At 39.2% G+C, this 23,423-nt stretch overlaps 2 protein-coding genes across 7 annotated transcripts in view; one reads left to right on the forward strand and one right to left on the reverse strand.

The window, feature by feature from the left end:
* The window catches only part of CENPP (centromere protein P), a 154,427-nt gene that overhangs the window by 120,015 nt on the left and 10,989 nt on the right, over positions 1-23,423 (reverse strand). For all 6 annotated transcript variants that reach the window (XM_068158044.1, XM_068158042.1, XM_068158041.1 and 3 more), the window contains one exon: positions 17,065-17,161. In XM_068158044.1, coding sequence (XP_068014145.1) covers positions 17,065-17,161 — 97 coding nt within the window. The remainder of the gene's footprint in view (positions 1-17,064; positions 17,162-23,423) is intronic.
* On the forward strand, positions 1,647-14,465 carry OGN (osteoglycin). Its single transcript, XM_068158038.1, has 7 exons — positions 1,647-1,876; positions 2,518-2,764; positions 7,084-7,168; positions 9,061-9,219; positions 10,254-10,456; positions 11,045-11,140; positions 11,779-14,465. Exons 2-7 carry the CDS (start codon positions 2,603-2,605, stop codon positions 11,947-11,949), a joined length of 876 nt encoding a protein of 291 aa, XP_068014139.1. The 5' UTR covers positions 1,647-1,876; positions 2,518-2,602; the 3' UTR covers positions 11,950-14,465.

The following is a 23,423-nucleotide window of genomic DNA, read 5'->3' on the forward strand; positions in this document are numbered from 1 at the left end:
AGTAAGAGTTTTCTTGTATGAAGACTTCCTAAATGTTCAAGGCCTGTAGTAATTTCCCCTCCACTTTAAAAATTGCCACATAACAAAACCCCAAAGCTATTCCCAAAATATTCCAGGATTTCAGTACTTACCAAATAAATTCTCATCTGGATATAACAAAGATATTAAATATTTTATATCATGCTTTTAGCTTCTGTACTTAATACTTCACCCTTAAAACATTTATCCCTTGATTACACTGAAGTATTGGAAAAAAAATGGATGCCCCAGAACCAGATGAAATTTTAACCTGGATGTTTAGTGAGAGAGTGGCAGCTGCAAAGCAGAGCTGCTGTCATGACTTCTGAAAACATGCATGAAATCACAAGGGATGGTGAAATGGTCTTGACACTGTAGCTGTTTTGTCCCTTCCTCAGCAAATCTTCCCTTCTATCACAGAGAGTACTTCAAACTCAAAGTTCCTATGCACTGCAGCAGAACACACCTTTACAACCTAGACACTACAAATCTTGAGTTGCTTGTACTGTCCCAGCAGAATAGCAATCAGTGTGCTTCAGAATCCAATTTCCATTATTAATGAGCCTCTTGCCTTTACGTTTCAGTCATATACATACAGCAAAATCACTATCATTGAGGAAGGCCAAAGTCCAAACGATGACATGGTGTAATCTGCTTATGAGCTAAGCTAAAAGCATTTTTATAAAGTCCTAATGAGTTCAGAAAGTGCTAAACTATTAGAAACTGTGAAAAAAAGCTTAGAGAGCAAATGGCTGTAGCTACTCTCCAATTTGCAGATTTACTACAGACATCTGGCTCCTAAACAAGGCAGCACTTACAAGAAAACTTAACCCAATAGGTACAATTCTCATCCTCAACACTGCTCTAGCTGACAGTGCTATCTAGAAAAAAGGGCAAGTATGAAAATGAATGAGAAATGTAGATACAAATATATTCCCAATGGATTTTATTGCTACATTCTTTTTAAAGACCCCAAAAAGCCACTCTGTGAATTTGCAAGTTGGTCATCTGGCTCCCATTTGTACTGACTGCCAAAAACATATACTAAGGGAAAGGATGGGGGAGGAAGAAGTGCATTAGAAATCCAGAAAACTGCTGCAGATGACAATTCAACACCTGGACAGTGTTTGCTAAGTTATGTATAAAAGAGGACTTTATTAAAAACAAGTATTTGTCATTAAATCCAATTTTCAATACATTTTCTAACGAGCCATTCAATGAAGCATTTAGCAATTAACAATTAACTAACTGTCTGAGAATCTCTCACACACAAAAAATTCTATAAAATACTTTTTGTTTCCATAAGTCTTCAGACTGAAATGTTCCCATGCCTAGGTGAAGCTTGTCTAAACATATACAACCTTTTATTACTCATAAAACGTGACTAACACGGTATAGGAATGCTTTGGCTCTACCTCTGGCTCACTCAGAAAGCAGCTGCTTTGTCTTTTAGCTAAACCATTAAACAAAATGGATAACACATGCATTGTTATAGACCTCCAGTTTGCACAACTAGTATGGGACTTGCAGAAAAAGCCCGAGCAATTAGTACCTCACCACACTGCAGAAGGCTTTCCTATCCAAAGTAGGATGAGCCAGACAGGCTTAACTTTCACAAACGTTACTCAAAGTACAACCCCCCTGCTCCAGGATATTACCTCTTACCCTAGGGAAAGAATGCTGGCAAGGCATTTTTTACCCCATGGAAAGCACTTTTAAGACTGTCAAACTTTGAAAGGATTCACTTCAACAATGTGGATGTGATTCATAGCTTCACTCTTTTATCAATAGGTTAACCTAGAGATCAGGCTAGCTGGGTTTATGGCAATCACAGAAGGACTTGGAATCTGCTAAAACGGTAGGTGGTCTTCTTTTTTTTTTCCCCCCTAAAAGCATATCAAACCAGAGCTGAAGTAAAACACTTAGAGCAAACAGGGAAAAAAAATGTGCTGTGTAAAGATTTATTTTTTAAATGATTGTGTATGCGTTTAAAATGTTTTAAAGATGATGTTTAGAGCCTCCCCCCCCGCCTGAAAAGTGCATAACCTGTAAAATATTCAGGGGTTGTTATTTTCTCGTTTACTTTTAAATGTAAGGACAAAGACAACGAGGGATTACTGCTATGGAGCATTTAGGTTTGACAATCATTATTTTGACATCCTAGAGAAATGTATTTGGACCTCTCTCTTCTTAATTAGCTCAGCTACACACATGCCAAAGATTTCATAAAATGCTTTACAAAACCCTCTTGCTATTAACAAAGTAACACACTGGGAAACAAGCAAATGCAGTTCCGATGCTTGCCTTATTAGCTGGAAAATGTTTATTATTTCTCATTTTCTTTCACAAATTTAAGGATAGATTTTTATAATACCAGAACCTAATTAAAGGATATGAAGAGTTAAAAGTTGTTCCATGCTCCTTATGCGTTAGAAACCCCTGCCAACTAGTCCTCTAGGCTTTAAATATTGTTTTGACGGATTGCATTTTCATTTCCAGTCACAAAGAAAGTATTCTCCATAGTCAACGCACGAGCAGATCTTCACCAGCTCAGTGAAAGCCAGAGGCACTGCTTCGTGCAAGAATGAAGACTTTGCAGACTGCTGTTTTTCTGTTGGTGTTTGTAGCTTGGGTAAATTCAGCACCACCTATACAGCAAGAATCCCTCCCGTTCTATGAGTATGATACAGATGTTACCATGGGAAGCCAGCAAGATTATGAAATGCAACCCAAGGATATAAGAAAGGTATTTTATTTATATTCTCAGTCTAATATTTTAACTGCTAAGCATTGTATGAATAAGGTGCTGCATGCATGGTTGGAAGGCTTATAGAAAACTCTTATGATAACAGCAAAACATACAATTGTTTCAGAGCTAGGGAAAGCCACTCCAACTAAAACCACAAAACTACTCCCCTTGCTACAGTGTGAGAAACCCACAAAAGACAGACTTTCATGAATCAGACTAAAGCATCATTTTAACTCTGCTGTAGTTACGTGCCTAGTGTTGTAAGTGCTTCAAGAACGGGCTATACTAACATGCAAGCTCAAAGGTTGTATTAACACAGTAAATTCAAAAACAATGTGGGGGTTTTTAGTTAGGATTTTTTTTTTCTCCTATATAGAAGTGATATTTAAATCAGTACTTTTCCCTGTAACCTGCCAGCATAAACCACAGTTTCCCTTTTAACTTACCAAACTAACAAGTTTTTTGCCTTGGTTTTTCAGGGGTGGGTTATTTGGGGCTTAGCAACAGTTTGGCAGTCCTAAACTACCATGAAATGTCCAGCCCTGCAGTAGTCACCTACATTATTAACACTTTTTGAGTCTTAATGATAGCAACAGAGGCTGCACCTCATGGCACTCACCAGCACCCCCAAGCGGTCAGTTCTGAACTTCTTCCACTGCATACTCCACGCACCGCAGTTAATTTAAACACTCAAGCAGAAGGCGCAGCAAGAGGAGAGCTGGCAGAGACAGCTAAAAACCTCATACCTCTGTTCAGCGTGCTTCAGACAGGACTTAAATGATACACATCAAGAGAATGAACTATAACACTGATCAGGAAGAAAAGCCAACAGTGATTGTCCTGGGACTAATTGCCAAGGAAAATACCACATATGCCAACAACACACACACAAGTATTAATAAGTTCAAGGACGTTTTCAGTAATGTTAACTGCACTTGAAACATTAACTTAGTCTGATGAACATGAAGAAAAGATGAGCAGGACATAATTAAAAGGCTTTTTTTTATTAAAAAGTTAGAAGTGATTAATTTCTACCTTCCTACTTCTACTTGATCCTTGTGGTCCCTTCCAACCCTGAATGATACTATGATACCATGATACTTAAATTACAGCTCAATTACTAGACTAAAACCAGCAGCTACATAGTTGTAATTTAAAAAATGTCTGAAGTAGTTTTAAATCTGACATCTGCCACAGTGATGAAGTAAAACATGAAGAGATTGTTTAAATAACTAAAAGGTGGCAACTGAGGACATTGTTAAAAGAACACTGAAAGAGTTAACTAACTAGTTAGGCATAGCATCATTCATAACTAACACCATTCTACTAAGAACATACTACTGTTCAGTGACAAGAACAATAAGGAGTATACCCACAAGGATACAGTGCCAAGAGATGTGCCCTAGACTAATCAAAGCCCATACTGGCAGTGCTATAAACTAAAGGTCTCTTGGAGGCTAACAGTTCTGCACAGGATAATTCCAGGAATGCAGACAACTCATTATTTCCATCAAGTCAGTTCTTCAATGACAACTTGTTTTCCTTGCTAAATAATAAATTAGTTCCTTATGTATAAAAAATGCACCTAGACAAGTTCCTGTGTTCCCAGTTTAAACCATGGGAGGCACAACCAAGTCCTCTATTAATTTGTTGCACACAATTCTAGCTCCCTGAATATTTCAAGTATTAACTGCAACTGAAATAGACACCAATAATCTCCTCAAACATACCCAGTGAGAAATCTATCTCATGCAAGATAAATTTAACTCCTTAATGCATGTTTGCACACACAGGATGCTGTGGTAGAACGGCACTTGAACACATAGTTAGGAGAAAGCTTTTTAGTGAAAGCGCCAGAAGAAATCTATTTGTGTTAGTGATCAACAAAATGAAGTGAACTTCACTACCAAGGAAAAGGTCAGCCAAGCAAAATGTATTCCAATGGCTGTTATTGGAAACCACAGCCACCCCAGTCTTGAATAAAATACCAGAAGTTTAAAGACATGAAATCTTAATTTCCACAACAAAACCACCATCCAGTTAGACACTGTCTCATATCTGGAGTAATTAATTCCATTGAATATGAACTACCAGCTTTATAGACCTTTGTGTGTTATACAGATGAAGCAAAAAAACTGCAGAAGTTTTGAGGTGCTGAAAGGATTTAGATGCAATATGTAAGGGCAATTCATGTCTGCAGAGAAAAGGGAGACGGACAGGTGGAATTTCAGGATGTGGGGCCCTCTTGTTTCTGTGTACTCCTCACATGTGCAAGTAATGAACTTTCTGTGGCTACAATCCAAACAATCTTCTGCACCAATATTCCATGGCTAGGAATGTTTATAGCTGACCAGGAAATACTTCCAATGTATTGGGTTTTTTTATACTACTGGGATTCGGGGGGTTGGGATTTGCTATTTGGATAGCTGAGGCTCTTTTTTTTTTTTGGGGGGGGGACACACACAACAACAGGACATCTGTTGTTCATTTTCTAAATTTAACAGAACTGTGGTTTATTTGCTGTTGACATTTCCCACTTGCAGCAATCAGTTGCACGCTGTATTCTGCAGAGAACTCATGTGCATATTTTTTCATAGATCACACCTCAAGCAGGATCCTGTGCTACAAATCTGCACCTGGTACAGATATGCTACGTCAGCAAACTTATTTTACAAACAAGCCTGTTAAAAACGTCCCTTATGAGCCAGATTACCACAATAGGAGCACAGCTGTTTTGCTTTAAGTCCACATACACAAAAGTGTCTACTGACATGGATACCACAATCAAGGACCATGTCTTCACATGCCTCATCAATGTGCCTATTTGACCTAAATGCTTCCTCAAGAACCTTCTGTATGATTTGCTGCTTGTTTGAGTCTAACTGTTCAGCTCACCACTCCACCCCCTTCCCTCCTTCTCTACACCCAAGAAAGCTCTTAGACTACACAGAAGTTTCACGCTACAACTGCTGCTGACAGCATTCCAGCTTGGGTATAAAATTCTCTTTCTGGAGTAAACCAGCCTATCCCAACCAAGAGGCAAAATGAGGCATAGCCAGCACAGACAGATGCAGGGAAGAGCCAAGGGATGGATGATTCATAGGCTAAAAAAGGGTCAAAACGACAGTGGCTGGCCAAGATATTTGTTTCTCAGGCTTTATGTCAGGCTTGAAGGTTTTATTCTGCAGAACACAGAAATTCCCACAGTAAAGTATATGCAAGCAACCAAAAACTACATCAAGTTCATACCAAAAACTTAACACAGTGTTACTGTGACATTGCTGGTGTAGATGAACTTCTGTGTTCTACAAGCCTAAAGCGGGGCTGAAGGAGACAGTTGACTTGTGAGCACTCCCAGTGTGTAAGAAGCTCTCTTCAAAAGGGGACCATAGTCATGGCAGGGTCTGATCCTTAAGCACATTTAAAGACAAACATCTTCCACACCCAGTAATGTATTTTTCTCCATGTGTTTTGAATAGCCATGTGGACCATAAAGCACAGTGTCCTGCAAATGTTCCCCACCAAAAAAAGAGACTATGAAAGATGCTAGCCAAGAAAAACTGCCAGAGTCAATCTAAAACTCCCTTAAATATTACATATGCAAATCATAGTATAACCCACTGTATACCATAATGCTAGAAATAGTATAGAATACCCTAAAATTCCTACAGTATTCAGTGGAAGCCTGAAACTACTATTTCCTGCATCACAAAAGGCCCTGTCAGTTAGCAGCCCGAGTCTTAAAACAGACTTAAGAAATGAAATGCTAAATTTCAGCCAGTACCTGAAAGCAACAAGATCATTAACTAAGATGTTCTGCAGTTGAGAAGATACAATGACTATCTCAGCAGGGAGATCAGAATAACTTGAAATGCAATGCTACTTTCCTGAGATTACTTTGGAAAAACAAACCAACAAAACCAACCACCCCCAAACCAACTTACATTCCAAGAATCCTGTCTTCTCTATTCAGAACACCAGGTTTTTGCAGACACCTGTCACTTATATTTCCACCCCTACCACATGATCTATATTTTTCTCTCTATTTATCTCTACTGTTCCATCTTCAAGAGCTTTACTTCTAATGAACACTAGTAGCACCACATTCCCTTCTTGCCTTCCACAGCGAATAGCTCATGTACAAAAGGGATAGTACATACTCTTACATGCTGGATGACTAATGGCAGCTTACAAATGACATGTCATCAGGAAGTATGTCATAGGAAGCTCATTTCTAAAAGATGTGCTATTTCAGACCCTTGTAATACTCTGTGGTTTGTTGTTTTTTTTTAAATACCATTTGCTCTCACACAAAGGATGGAACAAATGTTTCTCTTGACACTTCTCTAAGCCTGCAAGGGGATGATGGAGAACGCAACGCGCCACCAACAAAGGACACAAGTAAGTGAATCGATATGAATGCTGTAACATTTAAGCTATCCAAAAGAACATATTCCCATATAAAAATATAATGTACTAAGGATGAAAAGGGGTATAGAATTAATATTTTCATTCATGAACATCTTTCATGTCTCTTATGGAAAGTCTCCTGATGGAGCAGGCTGAAAAAAAGTTAGAGGATCCTCAGGTAATCTCCAAATACACAAACTCCAGTTTATATGAACTTCTACAGATTTCCCCAATCATGTCTGCTGTAGAGATAAATCTAAGTTAAATAAGGCAAGGTAACCCAGAAAAACAAAATACAGCAAGCAATAAGTTCCATAGTTCAACCAATTAAGGATGGCATATTAATTAAATTACTTAAGCAGATGCCTTCAAAGAACTGGCTGTGCTCACAGTTTGCATCTGATGATCAGGGAGCTCAGTGTTTGAAGCACATCAGGAATGTTCTTCACTAGCCTATGGTTCCAACAGGCTCTCAGATACATTGTCCAGATTTCTCTCAACAAGCCATGGCAATTTCTAAACTTCAGAAGAACAAGTTCTTTTTGTCTGCTGAACAAAGCATTAAAAAGACAACACACATTTTGGCTGTATCTGTGATCCAAGCTTCCAAAAATAACAGATGATTAGGCAAGACCACTGGAGTGTCAATCTCTACCACAGTTTTAATCAAGGTTAGTTATTGCCAAATAGCATCTGGCAAAAGGCTCCCATCAAAAGCAGAACAAATCTGTAAGAACCCCAAAGCTCCTAGACCCAGACAGGCATAAACATTGCTGCCTTTTAAATAGCCACAACACTGTTTCACAATCATTTTCCATTTCCTATTTTCCAGTATGTGACAAACGAGACATTAAATCAGGAGGCAAGTGGGGCAGAACTAAAACCTAACAGGTGGTTACATTCACAAAGCTAAATTCAAAATCTCAATGCCATTCTGTGCAGTACCTCTGCAAGAAAACAAGAATTATTACACATACTGGGTTAGCTTCCCTGTATTGACTGGCTACTTTCACAGTACATGTTTCAGAAGATCCTCTTTTATCATGTGGTGAAAACAAGCTACCTAGCAGCAGACAGTGCCCCCTACTACAGACAGGGCAGTCGGGAAGTTAACCAAAAATCTCACAATACATAAAACACACAAAAGCAGATCAGAACAGTGAGAAAACTGGATTGAAAGCCATATTCACTGAATGTTTTCTTCCATTGCTGTCATACAGGATTAATGCAAATCAGAAAATATTAATGCTCTCCCAATGTCTGTGAGGAACAGGCCAAGCCATAATGGGCTTAAACTCCATTTAAAAACAGAGTTTCTCACACTACTTAAAATAACAGCTATAAAAAAAAGCCCTCAGTAAAAAACTGGAACAGACTGCCTAAAGTACTTACAGAATCATCATTGCTGGAGTTGGTATATAAATGATTCGACAAAACAGCAGCTAGGAATAACACAGCGAATACATGGCCCTGCCAGGAAGCCTCCAGTGCAATGTGGGCACTGCCAGATGTTCCTCCTGCATGGATTTCTCTTTTCAAAGGAATGGTTCTAAAGATGCCATTTAATGTAGCCACAGAGCTGTGGTTGTCATCCTCAGACTCAGCCAATTAAGCAATGAAACTGAATTAAATCAATTAATAGCATTTCAAGACATGCTCAGATAAGAGCAAAGAATAAACATAGGGAAATTAGGCACAAAAAACAGTGAACTCAAAACTAAGTTCAGAACACTAAAGCCATTCAGACCTTGATGTTAACAGATTTTTTTTTTATCTAATAATGGGAAATCTTAAAAGATAGCAGGGGAAATTCTCTTGTAAATATTCAAGCTTAAGTAACTTGAACACCTTTCAACTGTTGACTCAAAAAAATCTGCTTTCAGATTTACCTACTTGTCTGTTGTGTGTGTGTCTAAGTGGATCAGTCTACTGTGAGGAAATAGACATTGAAGCTGTCCCCCCACTGCCAAAGGAAACAGCCTATCTCTATGCAAGGTTCAACAAAATCAAAAGGATAGCAGTCTCAGATTTTGCTGACATTAGTAAGTAACGTTCACACTTGAATTTCTATTTATTTGACAGTGTATTTGATGATGTTGGCCCTTGATAGTATGCCAAAATTACCAAAATAAGGATATATTTTGTACTTCTCTAGATTTTATTATGTGTATTACTTAATTCAATGCTTATATTAGAAAAAAACCCAACAACTGTGAAAGCAATATTTAAACTCATTTTGGCTCACATATCCATCCTAATATTCTCATACATGCAGGGAATGTGCAGATCACTACTGGATGCAACCCATCCAGTGCTATCTCACTCCACAACACGATAATACCACAGAATCACCAAGGTTGGAAGAGACCTCAAAGATCATCAAGTTCAACCTGTCACCACAGACCTCATGACTAAACCATGGCACCAAGTGCCACATCAAATCCCCTCGAACACCTCCAGGGATGGTGACTCCACCACCTCCCTGGGCAGCACATTCCAATGGCTAACGACTCAGTGAAGAACTTTCTCCTCACCTCGAGTCTAAACCTCCCCTGGTGCAGCTTGAGACTGTGTCCTCTTGTTCTGGTGCTGGTTGCCTGGGGGAAGAGACCAACCCTCTCCTGGCTACAACCACCCTTCAGGTAGTTGTAAACAGCAATAAGGTCTCCCTTGAGCCTTCTCCAGGCTAAACAACCCCAGCTCCCTCAGCCTTTATACATATTTATGCACATATCCCTGAGTAACAATACTCTTGTAATAAAGGACAAGAATTGTCCTAATCATATACAGATATTTAAAACTGTATTATCTCTCAAAACTCACCCCACAACCAAACCCAAAACAACACAACCCAACATTCAAACCCAAAATAGTAAATATTTTCTTCACCATTATTCTGGTTTTAAAATTTAAGACCATGAGGAAAACCCACTTCATATTTTAATACTATTTGCATTTGCAGACCACAGTCAGGATGGTGCAGCCAACAGTGCAATATTAAACATACACAACCACACAAAATTTACTTGCCACATCATAAATTCAATATTCAGATTTTCATTTCTTTTGTGTCAAGCTACCTTGAGAAGAATTGACTTCAGTGGAAATAGGATAGAAGAAATAGAAGATGGAGCCTTTTCAAAGCTTCTGCTGCTGGAAGAACTTTCTCTTGCTGAAAACCGACTTATGAAACTTCCCGTTTTACCTCCCAAACTAACCTCATTTAATGCAAATCAAAACAGAATCAAGAGCAGAGGAATCAAAGCAAATGCTTTCAAGGTGAGTAAAAGACAATAATTTAAGTAACCAAAGTAAATGAAACTGTTAATCTGACTCTGCAATATGCTAAGTACTTGCTCTGTATATTTGATCTAAGGAGCAAACTATAACGAAGCAGCTTTCCAGTTTTTGGTTAGGGTGTTTTTAAGGCACTTTGGAATGGCAGTTCTTTATGCAGTCACTCTCTTATCTTTAGATTTCACACTAAAGCCCAATATTTCTGTGAAATATCATACCTACTTCTTTCTCTCTTGAAATAGAAGGAAAATGTCAGTTCAAAATTGATGGCTCAAATACAGTTCTGAAGATCACATAAATATTAATAAACAAGGGTTTAGCTCTAAAGGAGCCTCAAGTCTCATGAACAATAAACTGATAGGGAAATTTCCCAAACAAGGAAGGTCTGTTTCCACGAGTCTCTTGTTACAACAGAATTAAACATTCACAGCAAAAGAATGTTTAGATCACTTGGGACACTTCTTATGCAGTCAGGAAAAAAAACAATAAATGATGCCTTGTAACAGGTACAAGTTACTTAACCTCAAGTTAGTAACACCAGCATTAATACTCTCTCCTTCCTTCTAATAGAAGCTGACAAATTTGGCCTACCTCTACTTAGGACACAACCAACTGGAATCTGTTCCCCTTAACTTACCAGAGAGCCTGCGTATTCTTCACCTGCAGGTACATTTGCAGTATTGACTTCCAGTCTGTTCTGAAGTTTCACAAGTTGCATACTTCAAACCTGCTGTCTTGTACAACAGTTTACACTGCAATTGTCTAATGCTCCTCCAAGTAAAACAGTTCACTTCTAACGCATACAGCCACAAACATTTGGGGTTTAAAGGTTGGTTAACTAATTGCCATGCAAGGATTTCCTGGTTCTTTACTCAATGATGATAAAGGCCAGGTTGGATGAGGCCTTGAACAACCTGGTCTAGTGGACGGTGTCCCTGCCCATGGCAGAGGTGTTGGAACTAGATGATCTTTAAGGTCCTTTCCAACCCAAACCATTCAACAATTCCATGATTTCTTATTAGTTTCTCGATATCAACTACAGAAAGAGGTCAAAAGTAGTAATAATCTTTTGACCTACAATACATTGCAAACATCACTACCTCAAACTGCTAATCACCTCATTGATTGGTCTGAAAAGACTTGATTTATACATATCTATGGTACACACAAATCAATCTCCGTGACAGCAAGGGTAAAAGGAATAAAACTGATGTTAGAAAACACTTCAACATTTATAGGGGGAGTTGTATATATAGGAGTGTGTATATGCCTGTGTATTTACAGAGATTTGTTTTGCTCTGCAGCACAACAACATCACTACGATCACGGATGACACCTTCTGTAAATCTAACAACACCCGCTACATCCGCTCAAGCATGGACGAGATACGGATGGAAGGCAACCCAATCCTCTTGGCAAAGCATGTTAATGCTTTTAACTGCCTGAGAACACTGCCTGTAGGGACATACTACTAGCCACTGCTCATGTAGTTACACATGCCAAACCTGAAATATGCTAATGGAAAAAATCCTTCTTTTCCCTTTGTTTACACTCTGTATCCTCTCCCTTACTAATGCCATCTGCCCTCCCTACCGAACCTGTTACTACCTTGAAATGTAGCTCTCCTCCAAAATAACATTTCTATACAGCCACTTGATGTAGTGGTTACAGCGTGACCCATGCTTTCAGGACCTTTTCTGTTAACAGAAGTGTAAAAATACATATATGCACACATATTTTCTCCACTTTCCTTTCCACACATATTCTTTATGTGTATTATCAAAAGTAACTTCTTGTTCAAATTCTTTACCAGTACCCAGAACAATCTCTCCATTTCACTTCCATATCAGTGCCAAACATTCTTTGTTCAAGCTACAGGTGGAAAATGTCTTCATTCTAATCCCATTTTTTAAAAAACAAACCCATACTTTTTCAGCTGACTTTCAAAAGTGGATTGAATGAAGTTGCACACAAAGGAAAGTGATGTTTAGAAACAGAATTTCTGAAAGCTTAATTTCATTAAATCCTCCTTAAAAAAATATTGGTTTGTGGAAAATGAGAGTAATTCCGACTTAGGCTCAGTGTACCAAGAAACACAGCAAGGGCAACTTTTCAAAGTGTAACATTTCCTTCCACTATTTTGTTTTCAACATAAGCTAAGAGTGTGTGTGTATATACATTATATTTTGCTTTTCACACAACATATTTTTCACTGGAATACATAAGTTTTGCTCAGCTGCACTCGCAGGAGTAATTTTTGCAACACCAGCTTCCCGTTTTAATGCAACAGTGGCTACACAGCATGACTCCAAGTATCTTTGTTACTAACAGGTTTAGACCAAGACTTTTCTACTGCTTTCTGTTTACAAGGAAATGTGACAACGTAATTAACAGCAAAGCTGAATGAATGTTTTTAGTGGTAAGTAAGATTTCAGTAGATGTCAGCGCAGAGAAACAGAAGTACCCTTACGCAGCAATCATTTCATTCATTAGGGAAAAATCAAGTCAGATCTTTTGAATCAAGAAGAAAAACTGACCCATTATTAATCTAAAAGTTAACTTCAAGCAAATTAAACCAGCATCATTTCACTCAACTTCATTAAGCCATCAGCATTTGGGTAACGTACAAGCCTGAGTCACCTCACCTAAAACTCAACATAATTGATACAAGATGCAATGTTTAATTACACAGCTATAGAACTGACATTTCAGTTTCTCCCCTCAAATACCTACCACAAATGTAAATTCTTCATATAAATTAATGCCTAAAGAGTGCTACTTACTACCACCAGATCAACTCCATACCAATATTGAAGCTAGTATAGAATTCCTGATTTGTAGAAATAGTTAAGCATTAAATGCATGATGATGTATCACTACATCTAGAATACTGATTTTGCAAGGTATTTTGTATTACTATTGTTTATTTTATCTAGCTAAGCCTTGATTTGTTAGTGCTTGTGCTACGGGGAGTTAAGTGCACATTTAATTCTCAAACACAACTGACTTCCAGTCACTTTTCAAGTAACCATTTCAAGCTTCAACTGCAGACTCATCCTTCTGGAAAGGGGATGCAATTATGAAATGGAATGAATTGATGTTTTTGCTCTGAACCCATTACTCAACATGGCAAACTCAGTATTTCCCATTTCAAGTTATTTGGTATAACAAGACAGAAACTTCATTGTCTTGATACAACTTTAAAAATGGTCAGACAGCAAGAACACTATTTGGTTCCCATTTCCCCATGTAAGTCACAAAACTCTGATTTTTTCCAAGTTTTAAGCAAAAGATTCAAACTAGACCCAAAGCATGTAAAAAAATACATTCCAACTCCAAGCCAAATTTGTATTTAGGAAAAACAAAAGCCCCCAATTCTCTTATCCCTCTATTAATAAATGCCTGAGGTGGAGAGAAAACAGCTACAAGTAGAAGTATAAACACATTACATAAGCAGTGGCTTCTGATCTTGTTTTTATCACAAGCCATCACTATTAAATGAAGCTCTTTCCAGCATTAATAGGATCAGTTAATATCACCAAAATTATTCTTCTGAAAACAATTTCCATGCATACACAACCCTATGCACATTTAGACAAGATGTACACATGTAAACATTCTAAGACCTAATCACTGCTACATTAATTTTACATTCAAAGGCTGTATATATACATATATATTTAAGTACTAAATATCAGCACTAACACTAATTAACACTTAATATTTTATGGGCCAACCAAAGTAAACAACTGGTTCCCCCTGAATGCCTCATGCAGGCAATAAGTTATCTGAGATATTTTAAATGTACTTCTCCAATTCTTGGCAAGTTACTTCATTAAAAACATTACATGAGAAGGGTTTAGCTATGCATGAATTTTTGCCTTCTGTTTGTGTGACTAGTACTAATACCAAGTTGAATGTACACCAATCTGTTTCCCTCTTGTCACTTGTTTCTGTTCTGTATTTCCAATAAAACTTGAATCTTCTTTTTTTCCTTTTGTTTATCAATATCAGCTTCAACATTCTGCTCTTCCAGGAAAGCCAACACACTTCAGCTGTTCAGCCTCATGGCAGGCTGAGGGTGTGTCTAGATCAGGAGATTATTTGCAGATGTAAATTCATTTTGCAGACATAATATTTATTGTGGCACTGCAGCAAGGCCTGCCACACACGTAATGCAGTACAAAAGGCATGAGGACACTTCACTCACCCCTTCAGCATATTTAAAGCACAACCTTGTAGGTCTTTTTCAGAACAACAAAGGAGCAGCAGCTGAAGGTAGTAATGTTATGCTCAGTTCTTGGGTTTATGTGTGAAGCATGAAAGTCACAGATGAACTCATTTCAGTAATACCCACAACTGCTAGAGCACAATCTCAGGCAGTTCATAATAAAGAGCACAAAAACCCTACAACTGAACATCTCCCTTTATGCACACCAACCCAAACCTGCCCCTTCTTTCTAGGCAAGCCTGCTACAGTCACATCACTGTTTTCAGTTGCTTTTGGCTTAAACCAAGTTACCCATTACTCTTGTTGACTAGGAAACTCACTACAAAACAGCCCTTTGTGACAGTCAACTTCTTAGTGCTCTCCATCTCTGCTTGAAACTTGCAACTGTTATTCATATTTAATGTTTGTTATAACTAAGTATTCAATCCCTTCTATGTTATTCCTTTCTTCTCAAGTACCAAAATTAACAGAAAATAAAATAATCATCCTTTCCTGTTTTTACAGTTCACAGTGAGAAAATTATTGGCAGGTTCTACTTAACAGCCTGGATAATGTCCTTTAAAAATAACAAAACAACAGAAAATGGTATAAAACCAGAACCCCATCCCAAATAGTCTTCTCTCCAATCCTGTGCAGTTACCTGCCTATGTACTTGAAGTCTAGCAAGCCAGTAGAGGGGGGAAAAATATTTACAACAAAGCTTACAGCTTAGTGTCCAAATGTGAATATCAGCAGGATAAGACTTTATTTTTATACAAGTGTTAAAAGGATACCACTAGTAATAAGTTGCAAATATACATGCTCCTTAGCAATGTGGTTGTTTTAACTGTCAAATTTTATCTTTGACCCCTTAATTAATTCTCTCACATCAGAAAGTCTAAATGGAATCGTTACTAACACTAGTAGAAATAAAGTGGCCTGAGAAATGTCTTCCTAAGTCCACAATCAATCATATTCGATAAATACTCTTCCAAAGTGGTTTCCCTCTCTCAACAGCATCTTTGTCCATGGCAAGAAAAATACCTTTAGAAGGATACATTTGTAATAGAAACAAACTTGTAATGTATGTCTTCAGTGAATTTAACCTCACACATCCTTTAGCAATAAATATACCCCTCCATTGTTTATCCTCATCTGAGCAAATACCTTTTAAAACTGCTTAATACACAGGAGACAACTTAGAAAACACTCTCCAGACTTATCTCCTTCCCATTTGTTCATTTTTCCATTGAAATTTAAAATGAAAATAGTTACAGCAGTTGACTGAACCACTGACCCAGAAAACACAGTGCCTGCTGCTGGGAGGTTGATGTAAGGATCGGAAAGCATCAAGTCAAGTCAGAAGACAATCAAAACACACCACACAGCGATAAAGCCCCAGGTGTGCAGCTTTCTCTATGGAGGAATTAAAGACAAATCCTTATATGAACTGATACTCTCTGATCCTGCTGGTAGTTATCACTCCTATCACCTAATAATACAAGTTATTATTTTTTAAATTCTCAGAAATTACAGCTTTTTTCCCCCCATTAATCAACAGAAATGGATCAATGTAGCACAGAATGTAAAAGGCCTGTAAGATTCAAAAAACCAGGAAACAAAGCAGTTCCCACTTCATACTGCAGTTGAAAAGCAACAAAGGTGCTGAGTTTATGACAGTAAATGCTTGAGATACATAAAATTCAATTAGAAAAAAACCCCACACTTAAGCAGCTAAACATCCTCCTCTGAGCGTCACAGATGTTCTGTGTCTGTAAGACTGCAGCATCTCTGCTATAAAGAATAGTTAGTTACCTTAAAACTAGTATAAAGTCACAGCAACAAAGCCATATAATGGTAATTTAGAACTAAGGACAAATGCTGTGTTCTAGATGAGAGTGAGGAACACTTCATTTCACAATGAGTTGAAACACTTCAGAACTGGAAGTCCTGCTGCCCAAACACGTGCTGCCACATTTTCAAGAGACACGGGCCCAGTCCTTCAGAACTAACATTTAAATGCCAAAGACTACAAATGTTATTTTCTTTTAATGTCTTCTTTTGCCTTTTTCGTTGTTGTTGTTCAGAATGAAATGCAATACCAAAGAACAACTGCCTTGCTTCCCCACAGAACGGAACAGATACTCTTATTTTTCTATACACAGCAATAGACTGGAAAACATCACAACAAATACCAAGCAGGAGCATTGCCCCTTGAACACAACACAAAAACCTTCACCTAATATTCTCTTCCTCACAATGTTCAACATTAAGGTTTCTACACTCCACTAAAGAGTGCTAATTTCACCTCCATTGCTCTGCCTGAATGAGCAACAGAACTAAATCTAGTACTGATAGATAAAGGCTTGATAGACACTACCTTGAAGTGTAGGAAGGTGCGCCTACGATGTTCGTACCACTCAGCATGCAACGAAAGGCTTCTGAAAAATGTCAAAAGATCTCCATGCTCTTCAGTTCTGCAAAACACAGAAACCAAACAGTACTAGTCAGTACCACTTCTAGAGCCTAAAATCTGCACTTTTTCCTTCAAGAACTTGTGATTCATATTGTTAGAATTTGAAGCGCGAAATCAACTCCCCCCAAACAATTATCACAACAGAAAAAACCACCAAAAACCTGCAATGTACACCATGAAAAGAAAAATCAAAGAATACACTTATAAAGCAGTGGTTTCAACTGCTCAGGAAGGTAAGCAGCAAAATATTTAGTCTTAAATGTATAATGTGGTAACAGGACAAAGTAGTTGACTAAAAATCTCCATGACTTAATACTCTGTCTCTCTAAATAAATTCCAAGATATTGCACACTACAACTTTTAAATGCTACCACTGGTTTTGTAGGTAACAAATTGCATCACTAAGCCTTGAATATTACAGGATCACAGAATGTTAGGGGTTGGAAGGGACCCCAGGACATCAATTTCAACCTCCCCACCAGAGCAGGACCACATAACCATATAATCTAGCACAGGTCACACAGGAACACCTCCAGACAGGTCTTGAAAGTCTTCAGAGAAGGAGACTTCAAAACCCCTCTGGGGAACCTCTTCAAGTGCTATGTGACCCTTATAGTAAAGTTCCTCCTCATGTTGATGTGGAGCTTCCTGTGCTGTAGTTTACATGCATTGCCCCTTCTCCTATCACAGGGTGCAATTGAGAAGAGGCTGTCCCCTCCTTTTTGACACTCAGCCCTCAGATATTTATAATGATTTATTAAATCCCCTCTTAGTCATCTCTTCGCCAGACTAAACAGTCCCAGGTCTCTCACCCTCTCCTCATAAAGTAGTGCTCCAGTCCCTTAATCATCCTTGTAGCCCTTCATTGGACTCTCTCAAGTAGATCCCTGTCCCTCCTGAACTGGGGAGCCCAAAACTGGATGCAATATTCCAGGTGATGTCTCACCAGGGCATATTAGAGGGGATGAAGAACTTCCCTTGATCTGCTAGACACACTCTTCTTAATGCACCCGAGGATACCCTTGGCCTTCTTTGCCACAAGGGCACACTGCCATCCCATGGGTAACTCGTTATCTACCAGGACTCCCAGGTCCTCCACAGGGCTGCTCTCCAGCATCTTTACCTGACATGTTGCCTGCCTCTGCCCACGCAACATTCAGCCTTTCAAGATCAACCTTGAAATTTCAGAAAACAAAGCCTGTTCATCAGAGCATACATGGCATCTAAATCAAAACAGCCAATCTGTAATTAGATCTTGATTTATCTGCTCTCTGGGAGGTGGTGATGCTCTCAATAATTACAGAGTAGGGCAGAAAAGGGAAGAGATGCTGATGAATATGCAACTGAGGAGTGCAGAGATCTTAAGTGCCAGGCCCACTATAAAGAGAAATTAATAATCCTGGCTGGAGCTAAGCTAATTCCTGCAGAACACCTCTCAGTATTTCTGCAGTTTGGGGCTTCCTCATGATTTAGCAGTTAAGCTGTACTTGGGTACATGATGGCTTCATTCATACAAATGGTCCTACACCTGTACTAGTAGATTGCCTTGGAACCTGATGTCCTGCAAGAAGCAGTGCAGAGACAGCTCAGCTGGCTTTGTACTTTGCTAGTAATGGATTTGGTGAAAATAAAGAAAAGTGTCTAAAGCTTTGCCTTTGCCAGTTTCAGAGGAATTGAACAGCACTCAGTGAAAATATTCATGTACAATGCTTCCATGCTTAGTATATTAAGATTTTTCTTAACATTTCTACTGTCAGTAGTTAACAAAGGCAAGAATACACAAGTGCCACCTAAACCTAAAAGATAATAATTCCAGGACCTGAGTGATGAAGTCAAATCAAAACCAGACAAACAGATTTTACACTTCGAACATAAGGAAGTTTATTTCCTACATGTTTCACACATACAAAAGTTAAATCATTTAAGCTTCAGTGCAATTCCTGATGTAAGGATCACAAAAGAGAAAAAGAAAGGAGATGATAAGGTGACAGAAACTGCCAAGCAGCCAACTATCACAGTATCACAGTATAACTTAGGTTGGAAAGGACCTCGAGGATCATCGAGTCCAACCTATCAACACAGACCCCATGACTAGACCATGGCACCAAGTGCCATGTCCAATCCCCTCTTGAACGCCTCCAGGGACGGTGACTCCACCACCTCCCTGGGCAGCACATTCCAATGACGAACGACTCGCTCGGTGAAGAACTTTCTCCTCACCTCGAGTCTAAACCTCCCCTGGCACAGCTTGAGACTGTGTCCCCTTGCGCTGCTGCTGGTTGCCTGGGAGAAGAGACCAACCCCTTCCTGGCTACAACCACCTTTCAGGTAATTGCAGAGGGGAATGAGGTCACCCCTGAGCCTCCTCTTCTCCAGGCTAAACAATCCCAGCTCCCTCAGCCTCTCCTCATAGGGCTTGTTTTCAAGGCCTCTCCCCAGCCTTGTTGCCCTTCTCTGGACACCTTCAAGTGTCTCGATGTTCTCCTTAAACTGAGGGGCCCAGAACTGGACATCCATCCATCCATCCATCCATCCAGTGTTGTCAGGGGGAGGGAGAAAAAAAAAACCCAAACTTGTAAAGGGTGTGCAGTTTTTAGTAAAGAAATGTGGCAAGAACACAAAGAAGGCAAAATTCCACAAAAGCTAATATCAGAATAGCTGAAACAACATGCTACTTTAATTACAGGGGTGGACAGCTTCATGTCATTGTTGATATGAAGCCACAGCCAAATGAAACAGACTATTCTCTTGTCAAACATATCTGGCAAGCCCAGCCTTGAAAAAGCAAAGCTGAGAGTGCCATGGGTTAGCTGTTTGGGTGGGTTGGATTGGTTGATGGGTTGGACATGATGATCTTGAAGGTCTCTTCCAACCTGGTTTGGTTTATTCTAATAAAGGTTATTCTAATTATTAAAACAGGATTTTAGAAGCTTACAAAACTGACTGAGGAAGGAAACTGACTGAGGAAGGAAACTGACTGAGGAAGGAAACTGACTGAGGAAGGAAACTGACTCGATTTTGGGAATGCTTCAGAAAGTTATAGGAGATCTAAGTTCTCTATATAATTTTTACTTTTAAGATCCTTTGTGTTTGAGATCAGCTATACTTTCTGGATTTTCAGAGCAGCTGAGAAGAGACACTTGAAGCCACGAACAGAATGGCTGCAACAGTGTACCAGAAAGTCACTTCAGTTATTCAAGGGAGAACCGTGCCTCAGATCCAGCTCTATTTAATATAGAGGAATGGCAAACTTTAATGTATATAAACAATATATTTTGAACAGTTTGTGTTTTGAGTTCATTCAGATACTGAAAATGTAAAAGAAAAGCCAACCAAGTCTTATCCTAGCCTGGAAAGAACAGCATCATTAAGAGGAAGTTACCGCAGCAGTCACAGCTGCCAACAAAATCAGGCCAAGACGAAAAAAACAGCGTTGGCAGCACACACGAAACTGAGTCCCTGGAAGTACGTAGACACACAGAGGTTTACAACAGCTGAGTAGCTCTGTGTTCCAGACAGCTTTTTTTTTAAGCATAACTCATAAAAGTACACATAAAAATCTACACATCCTATGGTAAAAAATCAAGACTTGGTAATGCCTGCCCACTTCTCACTGTCCGGTGAGCGTAATTCAACGCATAGCACAACACGCTCTGTAAATCTGTGTACACAGAAGCGGGCAACACAAAACTTTCGTTACAAAACTACATGCTTAAAATTCTCTTTTTCAAAAACTTGGCCATTTTGATGTTTATCCACTTTTATGCAATTCAAAAGGCGACCACGAACTTCGTAACCTTGTCTTAGCATTTTATCTTGAGTTTGTTTGGATTTCATTTTTCCTCTCAGATTCAACATTAAGAGATAAAGCAGATGAAAAGTTTTAAGGCTAGGTCGCCAAGCAGAAAGAGAGAGTCAGGGCTCACAAGTTCAAAGAATCATTTTCAAATGTAAAAGCTAGTCTGTGAAATATACCTGAATGTACACTTCTGTCATGTACAGATACAGTGCTGGCAAAATTGCAGCTAGAAAAGTCAGATTTAATATTTAGAGAGGGGATAAATCTGTATTGGCCTGAACAAACATATATGATATACAGCCTGTTTTGTACTGGCAACAAAGAAAGATTGCATAAGAGCACCGTTTTAGTTAACTGTCTCATAGCACTTCAAGTATCCATAAACAAAATTCCTAATTAGAACAGAATAAACCAGGTTAGAAGAGACCTTCGAGATCATTGCATCCAACCTATCATCCAACACCACCTAATCAACTAACCCATGCAACCAAGCACCCTGTCAAGTCTCCTCCTGAACACCTCCAATGATGGTGACTCCACCACCTTCATGAGCAGCCCATTCCAATGGGCAATCACTCTCTCTGTGTAGAACTTCCTCCTAACCTCCAGCCTAAACCTCCCCTGGTGCAGCTTGAGACTGTGTCCTCTTGTTCTGGTGCTGGTTGCCTGGGAGAAGAGACCAACCTTCATCTGTCTACAATCTCCCTTAAGGTAGTTGTAGAGAGCAATAAGGACTCCCCTGAGTCTCCTCTTCTCCAGGCTAAGCAAGCCCAGTTCTCTCAGTCTGTCCTCATCAAGCTTGTGTTCCAAACCCCTCACCAACTTTGTTGCCCTTCTCTGGACACGTTCCAGCAAGTCATCCACCTTCCTTGCCTAAGTTAACCTGATTCCTAATACTGAAATCAACTGCAACAAACATTAAAATACCAATACACATTGTGTGGCAACATGGCTATGAAATGAGGTACCATGAAAGGGCATGTTTAAAAAAAAAAAAACAGAAGGCTTAAATTTTAAGAAGTTAGCATTAACAAAATGCTAAGTAGGACCAGAGAACACCCATCCATCTCCAAACCCAAAATCTATGTAACACAAGTCATCCAAAACCAGCAAAGAGCATATCCATGCAGAGAGTAATGATGTATCAGGTTAAAATCACGTGCCTTCATCTAAACACCATTTCACTAAACATCAACAAAACACTAAAGTATACAGGGAAGTGTTGTCAAAATATTTAAGGCTCCATTAACAAGGTCTTTTAGTTATTTTAAGAGGGGAAATCTCTTTTACCTCACTGCAATAAGTGAGACTACTTGCATTAGCATATAAACCCAAGCAATGACACAGCTGTGGGAAGAACTCAGTCCATGGAGATAATCAAAATCTGCCTGGATGCATTCTGTGTGATCTGCTCTAGGTGATCCTGCTCTGGCAGGGGGCTGCTCTCCATCTTTCAAGGCCCCTTCCACCCCTTCACATTCTGTGATTCAATATAACATAGGTATTTCACAGATTATTCACTCTGACTCATAAATTCTAATGAATTAGTAAAAAGCAGGGGCAGTTTTCAAGCTGCCTGCAGAAAGCAGGGGCAGCTTTCAAGCTGCCTGCAGAAAGCAGGGGCAGTTTTCAAGCTGCCTGCAGAAAGCAGGGGCAGTTTTCAAGCTGCCTGCAGAAAGCAGGGGCAGTTTTCAAGCTGCCTGCAGAAAGCAGGGGCAGTTTTCAAGCTGCCTGCAGAAAGCAGGAGCAGTTTTCAAGCTGCCTGCAGAAAGCAGGGGCAGTTTTCAAGCTGCCTGCAGAAAGCAGGGGCAGTTTTCAAGCTGCCTGCAGAAAGCAGGAGCAGTTTTCAAGCTGCCTGCAGAAAGCAGGAGCAGTTTTCAAGCTGCCTGCAGAAAGCAGGGGCAGTTTTCAAGCTGCCTGCAGAAAGCAGGAGCAGTTTTCAAGCTGCCTGCAGAAAGCAGGAGCAGTTTTCAAGCTGCCTGCATACTCCTCCAATTGGACTAAGTAATCTATGCAATAGTTTACTAACCCAACAATTAATGGGAAACCAAAGAAAGAAAAAATGACTGGCTACAAGATTTTTCATAGGTATCCTGATCCTCAACATTAACAGTGTACAACATAAGTGGTAACTGGTGGAAAGTGGGCTCAAGGAAAAGCCCCAAACTGAAGACTGAATATTATCAATCCATTTGCTTAAATATCTTATTGCCACAACCCATTTAAGGAAGGGGACACAGCTTTTAAAAACAGATATTATACCATGCAGCACTACGTGGTTGATAATAAACCACTGAATATTGCTTCTTTCAGAAAACATGTGGCATTTTCCTGTTTCCTTCCAAAGCAGGATGGGCTTGGGAATTAGAACTGAATGCCAAGTTTTTAACTCTGGTGCTCTTAAAGACCCTTCTGTGTCATGTATTATGAAAAATGAAGCAAAAAAAAACATAATAGAAAGTTG

Source organism: Melanerpes formicivorus, unplaced genomic scaffold, assembly GCF_026170545.1.
Source record: "Melanerpes formicivorus ecotype bairdi unplaced genomic scaffold, bMelFor1.0.p_v2 SCAF_38, whole genome shotgun sequence".
In the NCBI taxonomy this organism is placed as follows: domain Eukaryota; kingdom Metazoa; phylum Chordata; class Aves; order Piciformes; family Picidae; genus Melanerpes; species Melanerpes formicivorus.

Excerpts from the sequence above, each read along its gene's own strand:
- OGN (XM_068158038.1), top strand. The coding sequence starts at position 2,603 with ATGAAGACTTTGCAGACTGCTGTTTTTCTGTTGGTGTTTGTAGCTTGG. Across the intron at positions 7,169-9,060 it reads GCCACCAACAAAGGACACAA|ATTTACCTACTTGTCTGTTG; the intron begins GTAAGTGAATCG and ends ATCTGCTTTCAG. Across the intron at positions 10,457-11,044 it reads TCAAAGCAAATGCTTTCAAG|AAGCTGACAAATTTGGCCTA; the intron begins GTGAGTAAAAGA and ends TCCTTCTAATAG.